The 24,899-nt window shown below is 39.9% G+C and overlaps 2 protein-coding genes across 5 annotated transcripts; both read left to right on the top strand.

The window, feature by feature from the left end:
* Positions 1–2,508: 2,508 nt before the first annotated feature.
* LOC113024524 (uncharacterized) lies at positions 2,509–15,584 on the top strand. 2 transcript variants are annotated; one of them, XM_026171687.2, is made up of 12 exons: positions 2,509–3,070; positions 6,507–6,669; positions 6,767–7,194; positions 10,207–10,408; positions 10,697–10,749; positions 11,023–11,173; positions 11,261–11,344; positions 11,444–11,518; positions 11,631–11,717; positions 12,069–12,146; positions 13,775–14,017; positions 14,441–15,584. In XM_026171687.2, the coding sequence occupies exons 1-12, from the start codon at positions 3,062–3,064 to the stop codon at positions 15,223–15,225; spliced, it is 2,358 nt and encodes a 785-aa protein (XP_026027472.2). In that variant the 5' UTR covers positions 2,509–3,061; the 3' UTR covers positions 15,226–15,584. The 2 variants fall into 2 exon arrangements, with proteins under 2 accessions (XP_026027472.2, XP_026027471.2); XM_026171686.2 differs by having other exon boundaries at positions 2,514–3,070; positions 11,258–11,344.
* Positions 15,585–15,898: 314 nt separating this feature from the next.
* Positions 15,899–24,888, top strand: LOC113024531 (uncharacterized). Of its 3 annotated transcripts, none has more exons than XM_026171703.2 (8): positions 15,899–18,682; positions 20,209–20,283; positions 20,750–20,872; positions 20,951–21,078; positions 22,167–22,228; positions 23,301–23,364; positions 23,631–23,912; positions 24,089–24,888. In XM_026171703.2, the coding sequence occupies exons 1-8, from the start codon at positions 18,447–18,449 to the stop codon at positions 24,709–24,711; spliced, it is 1,593 nt and encodes a 530-aa protein (XP_026027488.2). In that variant the 5' UTR covers positions 15,899–18,446; the 3' UTR covers positions 24,712–24,888. The 3 variants fall into 3 exon arrangements, with proteins under 3 accessions (XP_026027488.2, XP_026027487.2, XP_026027490.2); XM_026171702.2 differs by having other exon boundaries at positions 15,915–18,682; positions 20,948–21,078; XM_026171705.2 differs by having other exon boundaries at positions 18,542–18,682; positions 20,180–20,283; positions 20,948–21,078.
* The last annotated feature ends 11 nt before the right edge of the window (positions 24,889–24,899 follow it).

Here is a 24,899-nt window from a genome sequence, read left to right on the forward strand (position 1 = left end):
ACAGTGTGTTATGCTTCTTCATATTATCCTAAATCACCATCATGATGGCAGAGTGGCAGAAAGTACCTGGCACAGTGTAATCGGTTCATTTTATGCTGCTTTCACTCTTCTGCTTTACTACAGTAACCGGAAATAAATGTGCTTCTATTCCCTGGAAACACTGGTATTTTGCAGATTAATATGAATAATAGTGAATATAATCAGACGGCGAATAAGTTTTATAACTCGAACACAATCCGCGTCTAAAGTACTTCAAATTAGTCACAGCCTTTACTTGCTACTTTGAGTAGTAGTCAGTAACTACTTTCTTTTTGTGCTTTTACTTCAGACATCAATTGTGAGAGTTTTATTTCTACATTGTGATCATGTGTGGAAGCAAATGCATGTTTATTTTTTAGGCAATGTAATCTCTCGTGAATAATCTTTTTTCCTGTCCCATAGTTTTTTCTCATCAAAATTTGTCTTATTTCATTTTAGCTTCTGAACTGATTTGAATACTATTTGACTTTGTTTGAGATCTGAGACATTTTCAATAATGGATGCTTAAGTTTACTCCAGTTACTCCCAGAAAAAAGTTTAAATACAGTATTATCATAATGATAAAAAAAAATAATACCAGTTGATGGGAATACAAACTCTAGTCTAACTTTTATTTTAATTCTAATTATACTCAGCTTGAATCTGAGGAAAAAGGAGGAAAATAAAAAATACAGCTCTATTTTCAGTCTACATTGTAGAGGGTGGTTTCGCCTCTAAACAGGAAAATGTGTACAGTCAGGAGTTAAAGTGGGATTCAGCGGGTGGAGGGACCCTAAAATTGGATGTAATGACTCATGACTCAGTGTGTGTGTGTGTGTGTGGGGGGGGGGGGGGGGGGGATCACAAATCACAATCATTTCTATTGAGAGCTCAAGTACATTTTCTTATTGTACAAGCTGTGACCAGCTGATCTGCTCCTCTTTGTAGATGTTCAACCAGATGTCAGCAGATGTTAGTGGATCTCAGCATCAGGGTTAGGGTTAGTTAATTCATATCAATGATACTCTGCTACACTTGATGTAACTTAACTCTGACCATGAAACCACGATCACTGTGCATCAATCAATCAATCAATCAATCAATCAATCAATCAATCAATCAATCAATCAATCAATCAATCAATCAATCAATCAATCAATCTTTATTTATAAAGCACTTTTCATACAAAAAATGTAGCACAAAGTGCTTTACATAGTTAAAAGCAGCCCACCCCACCCTCCAACTCACTCCCCACACTCTCATTAACAGTCACAGACACTGTTCTTTACATTAAACCCATCACAGTACAAAAAACTAACCTGTTTATCCTGCACTAACCTGCAGAGGATTTTCATGTAGCCTTAAATATCACAGTTAGTCTACCTCAGTTTGTTTGGCAGCATATTGCCCCATGTACAGACACAGTAAATGGTTTAGACACATGAAGACTTTAAGTTTTTAATTTCCCTACCTTTAAATGTAACTTCTTATCTTCCTCTCCTGTCCTGTCTCTCTTATCTTTCTCCACCTCTGAGTGAAATACCCTGTGAAATACAGCTGGACCTTTAGCTAGCAACACACTGCACACAAACAGTTAGTATGTTTGCTGATGTTTATTGACCTGATAGAAACACTGCATTTAAAATCACCTGACACTTAAAAAAAAGTCACTCCCTTTATGCTCCTCGTCTTCTGTAGTCCTAGCTACAGTAGATGCTGAAGTATTGCAACCACAAGAAACAAAACAAAACGAAAAACACATCATTTGTTGCATTTTCTTTAGTGAAATCTACAAAAAACGCAAAAGATGGTAGTTTGAGAGGCATAAACGTGTTTTTGCACCAACACGCCCAAAGTCTGCTATCAGATTACAAATGAAATGCTAATGTTTTCAATGTTCTCTGATGAAGAAGATATGGGTGTATAGGATTTCTCAAATCTTTGTGTTCTGTTTTTATTTACATTTGACCCAGCATCCCAGCTTTTTAGGAATTGGGGGTCATAAAATATTATTGTCAAGTAGGAAAGCTTTTGGAAACAATCAGAAATATGGTTCGTCAGTGAACCAGGGAAAGGGTTTTACCTCACATATTTCAACAGGCTACATTTCAGTCTGCAAGTGTGCAGCAGGAAATAATAGTAATAAATTATCAGGAAAGAAGTAAATATGCATATTTGCATATCTATTTCACTTTCAGTGTGACTGCTTATGGTGATGGACAGGTTGATGAGATCAGGCAGGAGTTTCCATAGACTGTGATGTTTGCAGACAACATTGTGATCTATAATGAGTAGGGAGCAGAAGTGAAAGAGTTAAAAGGAAGGTTTTTAAGATGGTAATGAGACCTGCTATAATATACGGTTTGGAGACATTGACAAAAAAGCAGTAGGTGAAGCTGGTGGTGGCAGAGTTGAAGGTGCCCGAATTGTTACTGGGAGTGATGAGGATAGGCAGGATTAGACATCAGAGGGACAGCTCAGGCTGAGCGGTTTGGGGAAAAAGTTAGAGACGCAAGGATGGCATGCGCACAGGAGGGGATAGTGGATGCTGAAGATGGAGCTGCAGTCAGGAGGAATAAAAAGAAGGATGTGGTGAAGGGTTGGGGTATGTCGGATGTGACAGAGGAGGATGCTGGGGATAGGGTGAGATGGAGGCAGATGATCCGCTGTGGCGACCCCTAAAGGAAGCAGCCGGAAGAAGAATGAGAATAGGAAAGATGTCTGAAAAAGTGCAGGGCAGAAAATGGATATTTAATTTTGTCATCTGTCTGTAGAGATGCACACCTTGTAATCACGGGGAGGCAGTAATTCAGCAGCAGCAATTTCAGCGTCGAAGAAGAAGAGGAGGAGGCGGAGTAGAAGAAGAACCGCTGTTTAAAAGAAAAAAAGGGAAAAAAGTGGTGGCGCAACACAGTTTAGCTAGCACAGAGTGCACGGTTAGTTCATGACAGCTGCTCCCATCCGGAATAACGCTTGTACTTAACCCCGTGTGTAGCCCTGTTTCTCCTATGACATCCTTCACAGTCGGCTCCGACCTCGCACTATGTTTGAGGTAACGTGACAGCGTAGCTGCTTTCAGGCTGTTACTGTGCAGCTGGCTGCAGTTTGCTGTAGCTGCTGTAGTTAACCAGTTAGGTAAATGCACGTCGTAAACAGGTTATCCTCGTAGGTCAGGGACACCGTATTACTTGAGAGTGCACCGGTGTGGACTTGATGCTAACCTTCTTACGTTCATGCACAGAACCAATTATGTCATTATAGCTTTAAAGCTAGCTGGTTAGCAAACGGTAATTGTTATTAAACAAGGCAGAGCTGCATTCATTACGATAGTACAATGACTTATACACTGCGACTGACTGATGGAGACGTGGAGGCATATATTCAGCGGCCAAGTGAAATAGTCAAGAATATTTTCCTGCAGGGGATAACGCAAGAAAACGAGACAAAACAAGTTTATTTTGAAAGGCTGTTCAGGTTGCTGACTCTTGGAACCCAAGAAAGGTCTAAACAGAACTTGCTGCTAAACTATTAAACAAAATCTAAATCTCTTGAAATGGATTGTTTTCATTTTACAATTGTATAAGAGAAATATTTTTACTTTTGTGAATTTAGAAACTTGAGAAAGCGTTTTTCTTTTCCCGGACACTAATATATAACTATCAGAATAAATCCAGGTTAATTTTTCAGACTGTGTTAGAAAATATTCTGCAGCACTTAAAACAGAAGTTTAACATTATCCTGCATGAATGCTTTATGGTAGGAAAGGTTATAATTTTACCAGGGTGGAATAATACAGACCACATTACATTTATGTGAGTTGGTCCGGGTCGTCGGGAATTATGTGTGTGCAGTCCACTTGGTAGCCTCATCAGCCTAAATTAATTGAGAAGGGGGGGGAGGCAATATTTGGAGCGTACAGTATTTAGGGGGGGGGGGTTACGTTGAAACTAACAGCAGATTCTTGAAGTCGTTCATACGTCCAGTTAAACGGGTCAGTTAAACTTTTTAGGCTGGGATACAAATCAATTCAAGTTCATGCTCGAGTTTATTTGGTAATTTTAATGCATATTTAATACGTTTCTTGACATTTTGTTGGTTGGTATGGTTGTTAAAGACATATAAACGTTAAATTAGTAAGGTAACTAGTTAAATGGGATTCACTGGTGGTTGTTTCGTTGATGATGGTTGGTTGATTTTAGGCCAGTTTTAACATGTTTCATAATATATCTGCTAAATGTACTCTAACATTGTCATATCGAGGCTGTGTGCTCATCATCTGTGTTCAAAAAACAAAAAGTGAACTTTTAGAGTTTATGTTTGAGGTGATTTCCTTTTCGTGGTGTGTGCGGTTACAGCCTGTGGCTCAGGTGTATTGTTTCTTTATATTATATAATTAATGCACAATTATATAATGTTTACATTACACAGTATTAGTACCAGTATATCAGTATTGCACTTAACGAGAAGTATACAAGAAGAGACATATTTCAGTTATGTTGTTACTGTTGATGTTGCATAATTTGTCCTACAGGGGGCACTCTGAAACGTCTATGTTGGTAACGTGTTTGGAACGGCAGCCATCAAAGCAGATCGAGTTATCCACGACTTGTTATAACAATAAAACAAGATGGTTATGTTAGTAAGGACTCATAAATAACAAATCACAACATATAATCTCTGTGTTTCATCTGTCTGACAGAAAAAGCAGCTTTTATATCAGATTTTTAAAAGCACCAAATATCGGTTTCTGTATTGTTCTTAAAAATCTTATATCAGCCGGGCTCTAGAACATATTATATCAGATGTTTATTCAATTCAATACAAAATGTATTTGTATAGCACATTTAAAAACAACAGAGTTGACCAAAGTGTTTCATCGGTTAAAAACAAAAGAAAACAATAGAGAAACAAATACAGATAAATTAGAAACAAATACAGATAAATAAGAAGACAGTGAATTAACAATAAAAACATAAAACAGGCCTGATGGTACTCATACTGAACTCGAATTAAAAGCCAAACTAAAAAAGTGAGTTTTAAGATGCATTTTAAATGACTGAATAGACTCTGAAGTACGAATCTCCTCTGGCAGATTATTCCAGAGTCTGGGTGCTGCTACTGCGAAGGCCCGATCTTCTCTATGCTTCAATCGAGACCTTGGTTGTGCTAAGAGCAACTGGATAGATGATCTCACTGCTCTTTTGGGGTCATACATGTTGAGGAGTTCGTTTAAATAACTAGGCGCCATATTATTTAAAACTTTAAAAGTAAGTAGAAGAATCTTAAAATCAATACGATATTTTACAGGGAGCCAGTGTAAATTTGCTAAAACTGGCGTATCAATTAGATGTTGTAAGAGTGGTAAGAGTTTTTTTTATTCTTGCCGTCATTAATCTAAGTAGTTTTACTTGTTTAACCTGAACTCTCGAGTCTAGGATGTAACGCCATATTATGTAATCACTTGACAAAATGCAATATCACTTACATTACAGTCATCTTCAAATGCTTCTGGGTATCCATTTGGGCAGATATTTTGAAGCATTACCTAAATTAAATTAACTTAACCTCATTTCAGTGGTCAGTTAGCCATAAAAGCAGATATAAGGTCAGTTATGAAATTTGATAAAAGCTGCTCAAAATGTTCGCTGACTTTTTAATCTAGGTTTGTTTGAGTGTCATCGCTCTCTCTTCTAATGTTTGCATTGAAGAGCCTGTTACAAAATGGGGCAGCACGGTGGTTAGCACTGTTGCCGCACAGCAAGAAGGTCCTGAGTTCAATTCCACCATCAGGCCGGGGTCCTTCTGTGTGGAGTTTGCGTGTTCTCCCCGTGTTTGCGTGGGTTCCCTCCGGGTACTCCGGCTTCCTCCCACCGTCCAAAGACATGCAGCTTGTGGGGATAGGTTAATTGATTAATACAAATTGCCCATAGAATGTGAATGTGAGTGCGAATGGTTGTCTGTCTCTGTGTGTTAGCCCTGCGACAGACTGGCAACCTGTACAGGGTGTACCCCGCTTCTCGCCCTATGACAGCTGGGATAGGCTCCAGCACCCCCCGCGACCCTGAAAAGGAATGGATGGATATTACAAAATGTATAAGTTGCACTTTATTGATGAAAGTATAAAGTTGTTATCTGTTTTATAATTGACCAAAATGGATGTTTAACTGCTGTATTATGTCAAGTAAAAGTATTCAAAATGATTAAGTTATTGTAAATGGCCTGTATTTGTATAGCGCTTTACTAGTCCCTAAGGACCCCAAAGCGCTTTACACAACCAGTCATCCACCCATTCACACACACATTCACACACTGGTTTGTGGCAAGCTACATTGTAGCCACAGCCACCCTGGGGTGCACTGACAGAGGCGTAATATAAAAATAAACAGTAACTTCTGATGGCTTTATATAGCAGCTCTTTTTTCTTGTGTGAAACTTGAGCTGTTGTAGAGTAGATGACCTGTTTTTCCTTCTGTTTGATATCTTAATAGGATCCTGAACTTCAAGATCCTTTATCACTGAGTCTGAATGAAAACTGCAGTGACCAGTCTTCCCCCAAAAAAGCACCAGCAAGCCCCGACTACACCTGTGAGATTCCAGAGATCCGAGTAATCATCAAAGAGGAAGAGGATGGCTGGACTGTGAGTGAGAATAGTGAGTGGAGAATCTTGAATTATAGCTTCTCTTCACTACATGATACACACATTGTTGCTCTTTGTGATTTTTCACCTTTTTTATATATTAAACGCAGATGAGAGCCTCAGCTCAGAGAGAGAAAAAGAGGATGCTTCTGTAGACGGCTGCCTTCCCCACCAGAAAGCGAGTGGCGTGGAGAGCTCTGCTTCATATGGCGTAAAGAAACCCCAGAGAGGATGTGCAGCAGAGAAACGGTTTGAGAAGCCTTGCCCTGCCACAGAGAGCCTGCAGAGACACAAGCTCGCGAGCTCCGATGAGAAACCGCAGATTTCCTGCAAATGTGGGAAGGCATCAGGAAACGTGACTGTACATCAGTGCAATAACACAGGAGAGAATCCCCTCTCCTGTCCAGGACGGGACATGACCCCCGGTCACAAAAGGAACGTGAAATCCCATCAGGAGCGCTGGGACCGAGACCAGAGAGCATCTTTACACACAGAAGAAGAGCTACAGCAGACCGAAACGTCAGCACCTTGCCAAACTGTATGTTGTTTTAGATTTTGTAGATATTATGAAAAGATCAACACATGAAGTTTTCATTGTTTGTTTTTTTAGTCATCTAGCTTACTAAATTTTATTTATGTGTTATTCGTGAATGCATTTATAATGTCCCAGTCGGCCTCGTGCAGGAAGGTGTACATGTTTGTTCTTAAAGATCGGGTCTTAAAACTCATGTGACCATTAAAACTCATCCCTCGTGTTCATGCTGCCCATTAAAAGATCACATTCTGTTGTTTTTGAATATGAGTACAGAATCAGTCCTTGTGCTGTGCGTCTCAAATCAGTTTAGATCTCACAGGTTTAGATCTGACAATCTGCTAGACACGATCACATGGTGACAGTCAGGAGTAAAAACTCCCTTTTAACTGGAAGAAATCTATATTTTGATATTTTACGTTTTTGACTGCAGTGGAGGGACGATGATAAGATGAGGACTTCGTAACATTGCTTACATTATAAACACTTTAGGAAGGGATGTTTTTGTGTGGCGCATACTAAAGGAATGACATGTTGTTTTAAGACTGACTCAAAGAATGTAGCTTTTAATTTTCCCCTACCAAGAGTGGTCCAGCTCTGCTGTGTTAAGTACAAGAAAATGTTGCTAGAAGAAATCCTCAGTGTTTTCTTCAGTTTTAATTCTCTCGTGCCCTTTTTTAAAACTCTGTAAGTCAGGGGTGTCAAACTCAAATACACAGTGGGCCAAAATTCAAAACTGGAACAAAGTCGCGGGCTAACGTTAATATTTATTGAAATATATTTATTCCTCCAGATATAAGAATGAATCTTTTCTTATGGACTCAAACACATTTTGCTAAAAAACTGAATATGGAACAAGCAAAGCTTAATTCTAAACAATATATATATTAGCTATATAATACCAGTAGGCCAGCTCTAATAGTAATTTGGTGTGGCTTCGCGGGCCAAATGTAATTAGGCTACGGGCCAAATTTGGCCCGCGGGCCAGAGTTTGACACCTATGCTGTAAGTGATTGCTTCTTAATGTCACGGTGTAGTGCTGCTCTGTTGGAAGCTGTATAAAAACAAAGTGAATTTTGAATTTCCCACTATTTTTCAGACCTTGTTTTTTTACCTTTTTTCCCCTTAAAATTTAGAAATAAAATGCTTATTTGTCCTAAGTTTTGACTGCATGACTTGGAAGTTCCCCAGTGTGAGACTGCTTTTTATAGTTTTTAACTTTTGAAACTAAAATTGGATCTTTTGGGTTAGATGGGAGAAAACAGCAGTGATAAGTGTGGTTAGTTGTATAAATAAGACATGCATTTTGTTATATTTAAATTAGTGGTAATGCTGGAAAATCTGTGCACTTATATTCTTCTTGCTATGTTTTGTACGTTGGGATATTAACTCCCACCTCTTACATGCAGTATTGTCACTGCACTGTGTGTAAATACAGAGAACACTTTCCTTTTATTCCAAAACCCAGCTCACGCTGACGTAACACGCTCATAAATCTGGCCCTTTGGGTTCAAAATACTAATGATGACTTTCCACGAATATGCAGCTACTCTCTAAGAGGCTTCATTAATCTTGGCGTTTTTGCAGTTGAATGTTTGATGGCTCCAATTTGAAATGTCACATGCGTTAGGGCAGAGGATGAGAATAGGAAGTTGTTTTTGTGTGAGGCCCTTTGTTTCAGTCGGTCCAGTGAGGTCCGGTGTTTTTGGACAGTGACACATTCTTTGCAGTTTTGCCTTTGGATTTGAAATCAAGCATTCAATATGTGATTGAAGTGCAGAGTTTTAGCTTTAATTCAAGAAGTTTAACAAAATTATGTCTTTAACTTTAAGAAATGCAGGATTAAAATCATTTGACAAACTAACATAATCCTAAATTTAATGGTTGTTTTTAATACTTGGATAACAATTCTTTGCAGTCATGACTGCCTGAAGTCTGGCAGCCACGGACATCACCAAATGCTGTGTTTCCTCCTTGAGAGGCTCTGCTTGGCCTTTACTGCAGACACCTACGGGTGTTGGTTGTTTGTAGGTCTCTTTGTTTCAATCTGGTCATTGAGGAATGTTTCATTTATTTGCATTGAAAAACATTTGGGTTGCTTTTGCACTTTGCTTTGAGTATTAATGATTTACACCGTAAAGCACTGTTCAGTCAGTTTTGCAGCATGTGGGTGAATCTGAGCAGACAGTGTAGCCCTGCACACATCACAATTCATCCTGCCCCTTCTATCAGCGGTCACATTATCAGTAATCACCTGCTTACATTGGTTAATGCCATAATATTGTCTCCACCATCATCATTGTTTGATAGATGATGTGGTATGCTTCAGATCATGAGCTGCTTCTCTCTTCCATACTTTTCTCTTCCTATCATTCTGGTACCAGTTGAGCTAAGTTTCACTCAAAGCTTTTTTTTCGGAACTGTGGAGACTCATTTTGATGTTTTCTGGCTGATTTCGTCTTCCTGTTCGTGAGTGTAAGCAGTGGTTTGCACCTTTCTGTAAACCCTCTGCACTGCATTCATGTAGGCAGAAGTTGTTTGCCTTAACCAAGGAAAGGATTCGTCTCATAAGTGTATCTATCAGGAGGCTGAGGCGTAGCGCTGGCCATTTTTCCCTTTTGGACTCAAATAAAAGGATAGCAAATACAAATTCAACAATGATAAACAACTCCAGAAACTTTATCTGCCTAATTTGTCATGGAATAACAACATAATGGACCTTTTGCTCTTAGATTCTGACAATGGGAAACAATGTATAAAATTGGATGGCTATAATTTCTACATGGTTAATGCAATGCTTTGGTTTAAACCCCCTGAATTAAATCTGCAGGTCTGTACTTCAGTCTTGATTGTTTCAGTTGAAATCCACCAGTAGTGGTGTAACGAGTAAACATGACAAAAACTGTTTCATTGTCCAGAACCTGCAGATAACTTTGTCATTCAGTAGCTTCTTCGCTTCCTTGTGACAGATGTGCTCTGACGTCGTGAATTCCTTTTAGCTCTGTTTTCTGTTTTTAGAATTCTCCTAAACGTGAGCACCCGAAGTCACGCGGGCTCAAGATGGCATCTGAAAACTTAAACGATCAAACGCTACATTTGACTGTAAGACTGCATGCAGGGGAGGAGGAGGAGGAGGTGGGCGAGGAAGAAGAAGAGGAACAAGATGAAGAGATTGGAGGATTAATCAACTCTGATGGAGAAGTGGTTGAATGGGATTCTGGTGAGTTATCAGCACCGCGGGTTTAATGAAAACCCACGACTTCTGCAAACAATACTCATTTATTTACACAAGGGTCCTTCCTTGATTCTGTTTCTCATGTGAATTTGTAAGCTTATTGGCTAAAGAATATCTTAAATAACAGAAGAAATGCATTAATAATCTTTCCCAGATACTCACAGCACTCATAGTTTGCATTTAGTTTATCACTACATTGACATTCCTTCTTTGTCTGGATTGCAGACTGTCAGTTTTTTCTTTAACCTAAGGTAACTGTTTTGATTTTTACAGCAGGCAGCTCTGACCGAGGCTCTGATTGCTCAGCAGGTCCTCCGCCTAGCAAGGTAATTCATTTTAACACAGTTTATCAGTTTAATGTCTAAGATTGGGTAATTACTGCATCTCAGTCACCACGGGAGTGCTTAGTCTTGTAGTGTCGACTGTTGGTGTCATAAATCAAATCAAAATTGCTCATTTGCATCTGCAGCACCACTCTTTGCCTCCTGCCCTACACACACCTACTGCCACTGAATAGTTGGGATGTTGTACATACAGTAGTTTAAAAACTGACTTTACAGGTGGGCTTCTGATGTTTTTTAATGATTGTGATCATGCAGGAGTCTCAGCTGCGAGGCCAAAGCCAGAGAGACAGCAGCAGCCCGACGCTCATCATGGAGGTTGTTTCTGTGGGGGAAGATGAAGAAAGGGAGGACGCAGAGGAAAAAACAATAGGGGCAAAGATGAATGCTGCCTCCCCCTCATACTGTGGTAAACACAAGTGAAGGAAAACCAAAAAACTGTTAAATAATCATCACATTTGGTCCTGAGGTTATTTTGTTTTGCACTTGTTAGCAGAAAAAAGACCAAGAAGAACTAAAAAGGTTCCAGTAGTGTATGTGGAGAACTCAGACACAGAGCTAGATGTTCCTGCAAATGCTGGTGAGTGACATGAAGTAAAAAGGTAGCACTCGTGGCACATTCAGAAGAGATGGAAGGAGTGTAATAGATTTCTTTTCCGCTTTTTTCTTCATCCGAAAGCAAAACGAAGAGGCAGAAGAAAGATTTCTCGAAGTCCACTGTTGCCAGCTGAAGACTCAGAGGCAGATGCAGGAGGTCAGTGAGTGATTCTTGTGTTTTCTACTGCAGCTTAACGTATGTTAACTACTCTGAAGTTACGTTATTATGACTTCATAAGTCATAATTAGTCTTTTTCTTTATCTTAAAGTATCACAGCGTACCCGAAGAAAGAGAAATTTGCATGCAGCAGCAGAACCGGAAGAATTAAACTCAAAAAATACCCGCCGTGCTGCTGGTAAGAAAAGAAAAAAATAAGCCTGACTCTTGAATATTACGTCCAAACTTCAGATATTTGCTTATATCCTATAATTCCTATAATTTATAATCCTTATCTTTATAATCTCTTCTGCTATTTGCACATTCTTTACTGTAAATTCCTAAGTTAATTTGTAAATTTTTGTAGTAAACTGTAAATTGTAAATATTGTAAAACTTTTCTTCTGTCATTTAATGGTCGGGCATTGTACAGCTACAAGCATTTCACCCCCATGTCATACTGTGTATGGTTGTGTGTGTGTGACAAATAAAATTTGAATTTGAATTATATGCTGTGATTCTTAAAATCTATGACTTAATTTTTTCAACAGCAAAGCGACCGTATAGACAAAGGAAAGATACCAAAACATCTGGTGAAGCAGAAGGAGAGAACATGGCTGTTTCACCAGGTAAGAAATAATAAAATTACCTAATCAGTGAATAACCAGCTCAGTGTTCAGCTGAGGTACTAAAATGGTGTTTTCTGAAAACCCAGAAAAGCTTTTCTGGTTCAATGCTCATTTAAAAAAAGACCGAGGAAAAGTGGAAAAATTTTTGTGGTCAGGCAAATTGAAATATGAAGTTCTTTTGGAAAATATAGATGCCACGTCCTTTGGACTAAGGGAAAGGGACCAGGCAGCTTGTTATCAGCTCTCAGTTTTAAAGCCTGCTGTGATGCTATGTGGCTGCATTAGTAACTGTTGAATTGTCAGTTTGTGCATCTGGAAGGGCACCATCAGTGCTGAAAGGTATAAACAGGCTTTAGAGCAAATTACGCTCCCATCCAGAAATCGTTTTGAGGGAAGGCCTTGCATATTTCACCTCAGGTCACACATGCTCCCAGACTCTGTTAAAAGAAGAGAGAATGATACACAGTGGGAAAAACAGCCCTGTTTCCCACTGTATCATTTCAAGAAATATGTTTCTTGACATGATACGTTTCCTTAGTTCAAGACATTTGATATGTTTTCTAGGGCTGTTCGATATAACGATATATATCGGCTGACAATATAAAAACATCTAACGTTTCATTTTACGCTATTGTTTGTTTCGTGGTGTCAAAATAAACCGTTTACAGCAATATTTTTTCATCTTTTTGATGGTCACTGTAGTGGCTATATTAATTAAGTTCTCTCTTTCTCTTATACTTAATATAACCACACTACGGACGGACAAGCGCCTGTTTTTATGCGTTGTGGTTAGCAACAACAATGGTAAAACCATCGTATGTCCGCTTGTTTATTTTCCACATAAACCTTTCACAATAAAGCTCAAGATCCTGTTGAGACTTTTCAAAATAAACTGAATCACGTGAAAAAGCAGATTTTTTACGGATGAGAAGTAAAAAAAGAGCCGCCAGGTGTTAAAAAATAAACCTTAGACTCAAACGTTAGAACAGGCTTTCCCCCGCAGCACGCCGTGTAATAAATACACGTCGTGTAATAAATCCCAGTCGATCAGGAGCTTGTGAAATACTCAGTCTGGCACCAGCAACCATGCCACATTCAAAATCACTTAAATGACCTTTCTTCCCCATTCTGATGCTTGGTTTAAGCTTCAGCAAGGCTTCTTGATGATGTCTACATGCTTAAATGCATTGAGTTGTTGCCATGTGATTGGCTGATTAAATATTTGCATTAAGGAGCAGTTGAACAGATGTATCAAACAAAGATTCTGGCAAGTGTATAGAGTATAAGCTTTCTAATGATAATTTCAGTGTAAACAGTTTGGAAGCATTTAAAGACAGAATATTATCTGAACATGTCTTCAACATGCAACAGAAACAGGCCTTTAGAGTCTCTACTCTTTCTTTATATGCATAATGAGTGTAGGGGTAATGAGATCTGTATATAAATATCTTCGGGCCAAAATGTTGCTGCTTCTGTTTTTCATTCCTGTAGGTGTCAGATATGTAGGATTGGTTTGACTTTGAACAGATCGTTTTGAAGAAGACTTCAGTTTGTGAGCTACACGTCATGTTTGAGCTTTAAAATAGAAGCCTCACCTTGTAATTTCCTCTTGTTTTCCATCTCCATAGACAAGAAGCGCCCTGGCAGAAAGATGATCTGTGTACCAATTGAAATACCTCCTGAGCTCCTGAAGAAACCCAAAGAAAAAATGGAGTACCACTGCTCAGTGTGTGGCAAAGAATTCCCACATGCCTACAAACTAGAGCGACATGAGCTGATCCACACAGGAGAGAAACCGTACTGCTGCTCCATCTGTGGCCGTGGTTTTAACCAGAAGGGAAATCTCAAAACGCACTACAAAGTCCACTTAGGTGAGAGCTGCTAACAACGCAAATATAATACTTGACAAGCCAGAAGCATTGCATTGCACTGTTGCAATACAATGGTGGCATCTTTCACTACTTTTAACATTGGCACTGTGTTTTATTTGCTCCAAATGCATTTTTATCTTGGAACTGAAGATGCATGATTTATAGTTTTTCAGAGCAGCATTTGCCATTTATACTGCTGATAGATTTGTCTTGGTCATTAACTAGGAAAATTGTAATGATTAGTATATAATAATTAACCAATTTAAGTTTTGATCTCCTACCTGTTAATCCTATGACCTGAGTTATTTGCACTTTTACCCCAATGTAAAAGTGAGGTAAGCCTAAACTTCTATGAACTGCAGAGGTTGTTATACCTCAAAGCAAAAGAGTAAAACATGGTTTGAATCTTCCACTTCTCTGTAGGTCGTAAGGGTGCTGTGGATTTTGATGATGAGGTGAATCCCATAGCGTCAGAACTCTCTGAATATTTAAAATCCCTGCCTGGCGAGTCCAGGATTCGATCATCCCTCCGTTGCCTGGAATGTGGAAAAGACTGTGACAGTCATTCAGCTTTGCAAGCACACCACATCACTTCACACACTCAGACAGTCTCTGAATCAGGCCCCATCAAGCCCGGCGCACCACCTCTTCTCTTCTGCCGCCGCTGTGGCATTCAGTTTAGTGAAAAAGAAAAGCTGGAAGAACACATGAAGACCCACATCAAGGAGAAGCCCTACTCCTGTCCCGACTGTGGCAAGAGGTTCATTAACGAGAGTTACATTCAAATCCATCAGCGCATCCATACTGGGGAGAAACCGTTCCTCTGCTCTCAGTGCGGCAAAGGATTCCATACTGCCTCCTCCCTCAAGCTGCATGAAATGCAGCACTCCGGGGAGAGACCGTTTGCATGTTCCATTTGTGGGAAGACATTTCGGATTAACTCTTACCTAACAGCGCATTACCAGACCCACATTAAAGACAGGCCATTCATTTGTAGCATTTGTGGAAAAGGCTACTCCAGAGCAGAGGAATTGAAGGTGCACCACAGACTTCATACCGGAGAGAGACCCTACGAGTGCGGGGATTGTGGGAAGAGTTTCATTTATCGTCAGGGCCTTCGGCAGCATCAACGCACACATGCTGGAAGACGCATCGGGCCAACCAGACAGCTTGGTAGACCAAAACAGCAGGCCAGGCTTGACATCTAACACTTAATCTATCGATGAATTTTTGTTGTTAACCGTGTTTGAAAGTATTGCAGTAAATTGTGTTTTTCTTCCTTCCATTCCTCACAGCTGCAGAAAAGATGATTACTGTGTCTAAAAAATGTACACCACAGACTTCCTGTGGGTTGCCAAGAGTTTGACAGTTTGTTGTGTGGTTTTTCTTCTATCCATGTTTTCTAATTATGTTTTTATTTACCACCACTTGTAGCTCATCTGTATAAATTTGAGTGCCTTTGTAACCTGCATGCCAAATACTAATTAATGTTTAAAAAAAGATCATGCACTATATCCTTGATATTTTAAAATCCATGTTGATGGAATACAGACATTTTTAAGAAACAGAGATTGTTTGTTTTCTGTATTTGATATGGCATCTTCATATCAGGCTACAGGCCGAATTAGACAGATGGTTTCTCTCAAAAGCTCCACCAGCCAGGGTGCCGGTTTGGCTCAGTGGGTGAGCCAGGGATGAGTTAACAGTAGGGATGGGTACCGGTGTCCGGTGCCATGATGGCACCGGTTCTGACATAAACGGTAGTAACCAGACCGAAAAGCAGCGCACATTTCGGTGCGCTTTTTCGGTGCTTTTTTTCCCTGAGCTGTGATACACTTCTAGCCAATCATTTTACGTTTCCAAGGATAGTAGGCGGGTCCAGGTACTTTCGTTCTTTTAGAGCAGAGCTACAGATTAAAAATGCCCACGGCGAAGCGGTCAAAGGTCTGGCTGTACTTCACAGCAAAATATGCAAACTCAGCAGCAACAAGTGCTTTAAGCTGATACTGTCAAAGGAGGTAACACCTCGAATCCGATGAAACACATGGCGACGCATAGCGTTTTTTTAAAAGCCGAGAAATGCGCCGTATTTGATAGCTTGCTGCGAGACCTCACACCGAGCGCATCTACTGCGGGTGTGGTGCCTGTTATCGGACCCAGATTTAGCAGCATCCCCCAAAAACACGAAGAGGAGAGTCCTGGCCCCTAGCCCTGCCAGTGTAGCAGATGTGATGAGGATGATGATGCAGCAGCAGCCGTGCTTCTCTGCGTGAGTAGCTTAATGTTGTTTGTGTGTAATTTACGTTGAGTAGGCTCACCACGTTATTACATTAATGCAGGTAGTGAACTAGCAAATCTCATCATAGCTACATGCGGCTGTCTTCTTGTTTGATGGCAGATACTCCCTTCACCCTGGCCAAAAAGGCTAAAATGACCAAAGAAAAAGAGGGAAACGGCTAAACATGAGAGGTTTTTGGACAAAGTTTGTGTTTTTTCCATTGTTTAAGCACTGCTTCCAGCCAAGAGTGATACCATATATGCCCCATAGCTGCAGAAAAGGCTAACATTGTTATCTTTTTACAAAAAACCAGCTGAACATGAGAGGTTTTTGGACCAATTTTGTGTTCTCCATTCTTTAAGCACCGGTTTGAGCACCGTTTGAGCACCGGCACCGTTTCAAAAGTACCGATTTGGCACCGGTATCGGATAAAACCTAAACGATACCCATCCCTAGTTAACAGAAGCTATGACTCATTAAACTTGGCAATATTTTCCCAGTCTTCTATTGTCCAACTTTGGGAAGCCTCTTTGGACTGTAGTCTCAGTTCCTGCTCTTAGCTGGCAGGACTGGCACTCATTGTGGTCTTCTGCTTCTGTAGCCCTTGTGCGTCAAGGTTCGGGGATGCTCTTCTGCATACCTTGGTTGTAATTTGTGGTTATTTTAATTACTGTTGCCTTCCCACCAGCTTGAATCAGTATGACCATTCTCCTCTGAGCTTTGACATCAACACAATAGTTTCAGTCAGAGAACTGCTGGTCACTGAATATTTTCTCTTTAGTTGACCATTCTTTGTAAACCCTAGAGATGGCTGTTTGGGAAATCACAGTAGATGAGTAGTTTTTACTGAGACCAGTATGTCTGGCCCCAACAATCTTACCAGGTTCGAAGTCACTTAAATCGCCTTTCTTCCTCATGATGTGTACATGCTTAAATGCAAGCTGTGGCGACATGATTGGCTAATTGCGTTTTATGATTATTACTTTTACAGTGCAATCACCACACAGTTATACTTTTGGGGTCTTATTGTCAGTAACAGGAATACAATAAATATTCTGAGAACGCACACACACTTATCTACATAAATAAAACACAGACTCATTCCATATCAGCTGACCAAATTTTAAAAAAAATTCCCAGCCTCACTGAAGGAAACGGTTTCCAAGGCCTAATCCGTGGATCGACTTCCTTCGAGGCGTGGACGTCTATCAGCAGAGAATGTACCTTCACCTATCAGCAGAGAATGTCCCTTAGTCTGTAACACAGTCAAATATATTCTCAAGTAATATTCAAGCATGCCATTCAGCGTGTTAGTACGAGCTCGGGAGCAGCTTGGGAGAACAAGAAAACAGAGACTGCTTCAGGTTGTCTTCCCAAATTGACTCAACTTTATTCACAAGTACAACAGTTTATATAGAGGGTAAAATTCATGAGACAGCAGATTATCAGTTTAAACCAGTACAGACCAAGATAAGGCAGCGTCTTCCTGCCCATGGGTGAAGAAGCATCCTTTGTGTAGTGTATCAGTTCAGCTACAATTGTGATTATCTCAGCGACATATTTTCAAGGCACAAAACGAAGAGTTCTTACATTAGTGAAATCTGAAACAAACCATTTGGCCTCAACAGGCGTCTCCTAAAAGATTAAGAAACTAATGTAGCTGAGGGAGTGATCTCTGTGGTATTTCAACCTTGTACCAGCCTGTGATTCTCACACATCAATTCTTGGGTCAAAGAGAAAAATAACTAAAACAAAGGGGCTTTATTGAATGACAGAGTTTTCCTGCATAATGTCACTATAAAACAATATCCAGTAAATGCTACCATGGTACTAAAATACCTAACACTCACCATCTCTGATTTGGCTTAAAACATTCCAGGATAATGATACACTTCTTATTAATAGAAAAACTGCCCAATTTTAGCTCTCTAACGTTATTAATTTGTTCACTAAATGCAAAAACAAAACTACATAACTGCATAAATTTAACATCAAATCCATGTAATTACAAAGATATTAGAACTTTAAAAAAGAAAAAAAAAACATTCATATCGCACTCGAAGAAGACGCTGATCGTGAACGCGCTCCGCTGCCCCTGTTCTCCGCGCATGCTCTCTTTAATCGCACCGTCAGGAAAAGTTTGCAAACACAATGGCTGAGGAGCAAGCTCAGACATCAAACGAAGAGCCCGTTCCTCTGTTCCTCATAACATCAAACACGGCACAGCAGAATAAGAGAAAAAAGCTCGCAGACAAAGAGCGCGTTGAGGAGGGAGTGTCAGATGAAGCCAGGATAAACATCGGAGCCGCTTTTCAGAGGTGGAGGGAGATACGGGAACTGAAAGGGTTCAAAACTGATGCAGAGTTCGCGACATTTCTGCTGGACAGGTAATAATACCCCTAAATATAATGGTAATAATAATAGCTCAGCTTCATTTCGTTTTGCTTCAGATAAAACACAACATACTGACTGAAATGACGCATATCTTGTGAGTGATGTTGCGGTGGGCTAATGCTAGCTTGTTCCCAGTACTGAGGTTTGTGATGAGCGCGTGAGTGTGAGGGGTTGTGTCAGGAAGGACATCCGGTGTGAAAAACAAAACAAAACTGCCAAATCATACATGTGGAGCTACAAGATGTGAATAAAGAGCAGCATGAGCTTTAGAAATAGGTTCACTGAGCTAAAGCTGAGTGAACCTAACCATTAATCATATGTTGATTAATGGTTTTCTTTCGTTTTTGATGTACTGCAGAATATTTTTATAAAATCCCAAGCCAGGAAAATCACCTTCATGTTTTTCTGTGTTTTATCTTCAGCTAATTTGACACAAAGGCATCTGCTGTGATGATCACACCTTTGATAAAGTCTTGCAAGTGTCAGCTTCCTTTTTATAGATACAGAAATATGTAAATGTACTGATCTGAATTATGTTTCTGACTATCTGAGGCAAAATTTCCCAGATGCAAATTGAATTGAATCGAATCGAGGATCGAATCGATTTGGGACCTTGTGAATCGGAATCGAATCGATTCTAGAAATTAGTGACGATACCCAGCCCTAATAGTCTCCTTTGCATTAAAAAAGACGACCTTCTTTCGGCTGCACCCTTTAGGGGTCGCCACAGTGGATCATCTCCCTCCATCTCACCTAAGCATCCTCTGTATGGAAATCTCATTCTTTATTATCTGTATGTTTCTGATGTAACCCTCCTTTATCTGGGCTTGGGACCGGTGTACACTGGCTTATGCACTCACGTTGTGTTTCAATAAATGGAAAAAGGAAAAAGAACATGAACATGAATCAAGTTGGAAAAACATCATGAAGTCTAAGAAAGTTTTTGAGTTGTTGACATCATACTCAAATTAATGGCACATAAATATTTCATTAACCGCAATACATTTGATTAATTGTGCAAATGTTTGTTATTCAAATAAATATTTTTCCCACACTTAATCTGTAATATGGTAATTGTTTGTAACCATAGACTGTATATCAAAGATGGATGTAAGCACATCACCCAGTGCTCTGGAACATTGCATTTTGAAGCCTCAACGTTAACGCTTTGGCCATCATTATGTAAAGCAGAATTCAAAGTACATCAACTGACCCCATTTGTGGGCATTTATCTATGCAAAGTGAAGGATTGTGGGTATCCCTCCTACACAGTTGTCCTTCCTCAGCGTGTAGTGTGACAGTGATCACCCTATGAAGAAGTAAAATGCTGAGTGATTGAAAATTTAGAACAGAGAAGAGAGAGTTTACCAGGCCTAAACGTGAGGTTATAATGTTTTTGTTTTCCATGTTATGAGTTAGCTCTTGCATACTATGCTTTTGTGCAATTATTTAAATAATTAGTAACCAGATGTAATTTTTCTGGATTTTAGTTTGACCTCCATGAATTGATTTTCTGCAGAGATGCTGACTTTGAAAAGGAAGAGCTGAGTTTCAGTGAAGCAGAAAAACCTTCTGCTCAGGTTTCAATGTCAAGGTATATGTTTTTTTTATTAATAGTATTTATTAGTTGTTTTTTTTTATTAATTATACTGTTGTCACAGATTATAATTTCTAGGTCAGACATATATGCATACCTTGTACAGTTAGATCCTGTATTGACAGACAAAGTTCAATAAAACAGTCATAATCTGAATGAATTGCAGACTTTTACGGTTTTTTAAAAAGTAGTACATTAGCAGAATTGCAGAAGTTTTTCTATACAGTCTTGTATTTTTCAAGGTCTCATATGTAATTGGACAACTTCACACTACCGTAAATGGAATGCTTATTTTTAATGAGTGAAAAGTCAACTTGTCCAAAACAAGTATGCATAAAACTGCAAAGCTATTTGTCATCCCTCAAACTTGATGATGACTTCAATTTCATCGTAATTCCCATACACACAATATTTACATCAACTTATAAGTCATTGAAATAATGTTCGTTTTCCTTTGCTGTAGTGTTGACCGTGCAGAGAACTGGGTGTGTTCTCCGGGCGAGGACAAAGATGTTTCAACATCAGAGGATGAGGATGGCGTCAGTGACAATAAGGATGAGGACTACATCCCTCCAGTATACATTCAGTAAGCCCTTCATTTAAAAGTTCAGGTTCATGAAAAGTTGTTTCATTTTTCTCACTGTCTTCCCTGTTCCTCCAGCAGTGGCAGTGCCAGTAAAACTAACATGCACTCGGATGCTCCAGAGTCTATCAGCAAAGGGGACGCTTCACATGAAACTGCAGAGCCAATGGAGCAGCTGCCAGGGGGCATGGAAAAAACGAAAGTCCAGAGTGAGGAGTATTTACTGCTGACTGATTTAAACACCAGCAGCAGTTGTGTGAGATTAGAAGGATTTCATATAAATGTCTCTGGGTCGGGTGCATCAACAGATCGTTATGAAGCCTGGTCTTCACTGATAACTTAGTTTTTGTTTGGACCAATTTGTAGGATAGATATTGTGTACAGCATCCACCAAACAAACCTAGTCTTACTTATACCTGCTGTTAGCATGTGAGTGCCCAGGTCATTTTGGCTGTTGCCTAGCAACCACAATGTAAATTTGTCGTTTCAAAGTTGGCAGCAACTCTGAAATAAGACAGTGAACAAAGTCAACGGAAGATCACACTGATTATGTAAATCTCTGACAACTCTGTCTTTTAACTTTAGCATAAGTGTTACTTTGACAATATGAAAAAAAGTCTGAGTTACAAGCCTTTCAAGCACGTGCAGTGGGTCAGAATTTAGCTTTTTAAGTCGCCATATCGAGATCGCCCCGTGAAGTTTTCTCAAGATCAAAAGAATATTTAACAGATCTTTAAAGGAAGGAAGTTACAGTTTCAGAGAGTCACTGGGCTGAGTGGGTGCACTGGGTCCTAGTATGCAATAAATGGGGATTATTTTCAGCTTTCTGTCATGTAATGCTGCTTCTGAATTAAAAACACTGGGGCCATGTTGGTTCAGCCTCTTTATTCACGACAGAGTTCAAGCCAGTATTTTAAAAATGTTATTGAACACTTTTACACAGGAAAGGCAAGTAGGCCTTGAGTTAATGTAACCTGACAAAGTTTTTTACATATCTTTAATTTTTCTTTTTAAAATATGTTTGCTTGAAGTATTGAGTAAAACAATATTACTATAGCAAATCGGTTTATTTAAATATGCTGTAGTTTAAAGAAGTTGTAGTTGTTAACAGCGCTGATAGTGGATTTCTCCAAAAAAAAAGTTGACATGTGCTATCCTCCTGAGGTTTTCTTTGTTACGATGGCAACACATCCCCACAAGTCACTGGAGAAAAGTTAAACACCAAAGTCGTCATTATTTTCTCTGTAACTTGGTGCCTATAATGTTATGCTGATTTTTGTGTCATTTGTTCCTACAGGAAACAGGCCTCATCATCAGCTTGGAAACCAGGAAAGGAATGCTGCCAACAAACACCTTCAAGTGAGCAAATTTACACCTTATAGATTAAGACTTCTTAAACTGTTGATAGCTGTGCACCTATTTAAGGAGGCGGGGTGTGATTCAGGGCTACACAGAAAAACTACATCCATTAAAAACATTTGCACAGCATTTTTAATGTGTCTGTTCAGAGGATGGACCTTTTTAAAGGGACCTACACTATTATCAGTGATTACAAGCTCCAAAGTTTTATTATTGGACTCTCATAGAACAGTTTGGAATGATTCATGGTTCAAAATAATCCCTGTTATTTTATACTTTAAACCGGGTACCCGGGACAGGCTTACTGAAGTCTTACCTGGATCCAGACTCAGGGTATAGGCTTGGGGACAAGCATTTGGTTGCTCAACCTGAAAAAGGATGATGTGGGTCCATCCTCTTATGGGCCCACAACTCACAGAGCAGGCCATAGGTGTTCGGTGATCTGTGGCAGTCAGAGGCGGAGGCCCTGGCTCTCTGATCCTTGGCTTACAAATCTGATACGTGGCACGTCACCTCTCTGGTGGGGAAGGAGCCGGCGCTTTTGTGAGATACCAACTAGATGTAGCCAAGCTCACCTCAGTCCATAGCTCAGGCTCTGGAACCAGTTCACAGATAGATTGGGGAGAGCTGAAAGTAAAAGCATAGGTGTCGATTCCTTTGAAGACTGGCTGGGCTCTTCCTTAGAGGTAGGGCAAGGAGCTCGGTCATTCAATACTGCTACTCCTCCACATAGAAAGGAGCCAGTTAAAGTGGTTTGGGTATCTCCTAACAGGAGGAGACCCTGGAGTATTGTGCAAATATGAGAGCATGTCGGTTCAAAACCCAGATGTATCACCCAGAATGAATTGTGCCTTTCGGAAACACCCACATGTTGAAGTACCGCAACTTCAACATGCAGCGCACCACAGCGAGTAGTTCTACATGTTGAAGTTTTTGTACCAGATGCACAACCTCAAAAGGATCTGTGAGTCCTCCTGACATTGTTTGTTTTTTGGGCAAATATGATAACCACTCCACTGTGGAGCCTTTGCTCAGGCAAATGCTGACAGTTTAAAACTTCATGTGTTCACAGTGGAAAACAGAGGAAGGCCACGGAGCTGAAACACAGGAGCAAGATCATAGAGCAGCACCTACAGGTAAGTTAGACTATTTTATTTTGATGTCATATTTTTTCTTTATAAGATCCGATCCACAAGACACATAAAAATATCCTCTGCTGGCCATAAAAGATTTTTAAGGTCGCAGAAAAATCTCTTGATGTTTTGATTTTTGCATATAAGCGTGATTGAATCAGAAGAATGTTTTTATCTCTTTAATGCAGCAGTAATCTAAACAGAGTTTTGCTGCTAGTGCTCGATGCCTTCCATACTCACACTAATGTTCTGAATATTATTATTTTCAGGTATTTATTTTTGTTCAGGAGAATTTTTAGGTGCGAGTTCAGAATCCACCAGTGAGCACACCGGCCTCGCTTACAAGACCGAAGAGATAAAACCGCCGCAGGCGCTTCGCAGACCGAAGAAGATCTACAAGTGTCAGACCTGTAGTAGAGTGTTCCCTCGGTACAATGCACTGCAGCGCCACCTTGTGATTCACTCGGGAAAAAGACCTTTCAAATGCTTTATATGTGGGAGAGGATTCACCCAGAGTGGAAACCTCAAAACACACATGAAAGTTCACAGAGGTGAGAGGAACCTCCTGCTGTGCTCAGGACACTTTAACCACAAGCAGTCATGTGATTAATTCAGTTGTGCTCATGAAAGCATCCGTTGAGTTTCTCCTCTTGTGTATCACGATGTTTCTTCTTTATTTAATTGCCCATCTGTATCTATCAGTCACTGTATTTGTTCCTCCTCACAGGTGAGCTTCCAAAGTGGACCTTAGTTCAAAAGAAGAGCGAGCCTAAAGAATCGCCTGCTACAGTTCACGTGTGTGGGGAGTGTGGAATGGACTTCCCTGAGAAACATCAGCTAGAGGAACACCGTGAGACTCACAAGAAACCCTACGCATGTCCCGACTGCGGCAAGAGATTCAAACAGGAAAATGGCGTTAAAATCCACATGCGGCTCCACTCAGGAGATTCCCTTTTCTTCTGTTCCGCCTGTGGGAAACACTGCACTACGGCTAAAATGCTTAAAATACATATGCTCACTCACACCGGAGAAAAGAATTACCATTGCGATCAGTGTGGGAGGGCGTTTTCACGCTCTTCCTATCTAAAGTTGCACCTCAGAACTCACACTGGAGAGCGACCTCACCTGTGCTCGATCTGTGGTAAACGTTACTCCAGAGCAGATACTCTTAAAGCCCACCTGAGAGTTCACACTGGAGAGAACCCGTACACGTGTAAGATGTGCGGGAAGTGTTTCTATTATTATCAGGGTTATCAAGCACATGTGAAGACTCATAACAAGAAGCCCAAAAAAGCTACAAGACCTCTGGGGAGACCAAAACAACAGCTGATAGTGGTAAATAATCAATAATGGGATTTTAGAAAAATAAGAAAATATTAAATTATTTTTGTTATATAATATACCTTTAACTCTCTACAGAGAAATTTCTGAAGTGGTTGGAGAAGCAGTGTAAATGTAATGTGTTTTTTAAGCACAGTTGCTGTTATGTGACTAGAACTGTGAAGACAATAAATCCTAATAATTGTTCCTGTGTGTTT

This window comes from Astatotilapia calliptera, chromosome 6 (assembly GCF_964374335.1).
Source record: "Astatotilapia calliptera chromosome 6, fAstCal68.1, whole genome shotgun sequence".
In the NCBI taxonomy this organism is placed as follows: domain Eukaryota; kingdom Metazoa; phylum Chordata; class Actinopteri; order Cichliformes; family Cichlidae; genus Astatotilapia; species Astatotilapia calliptera.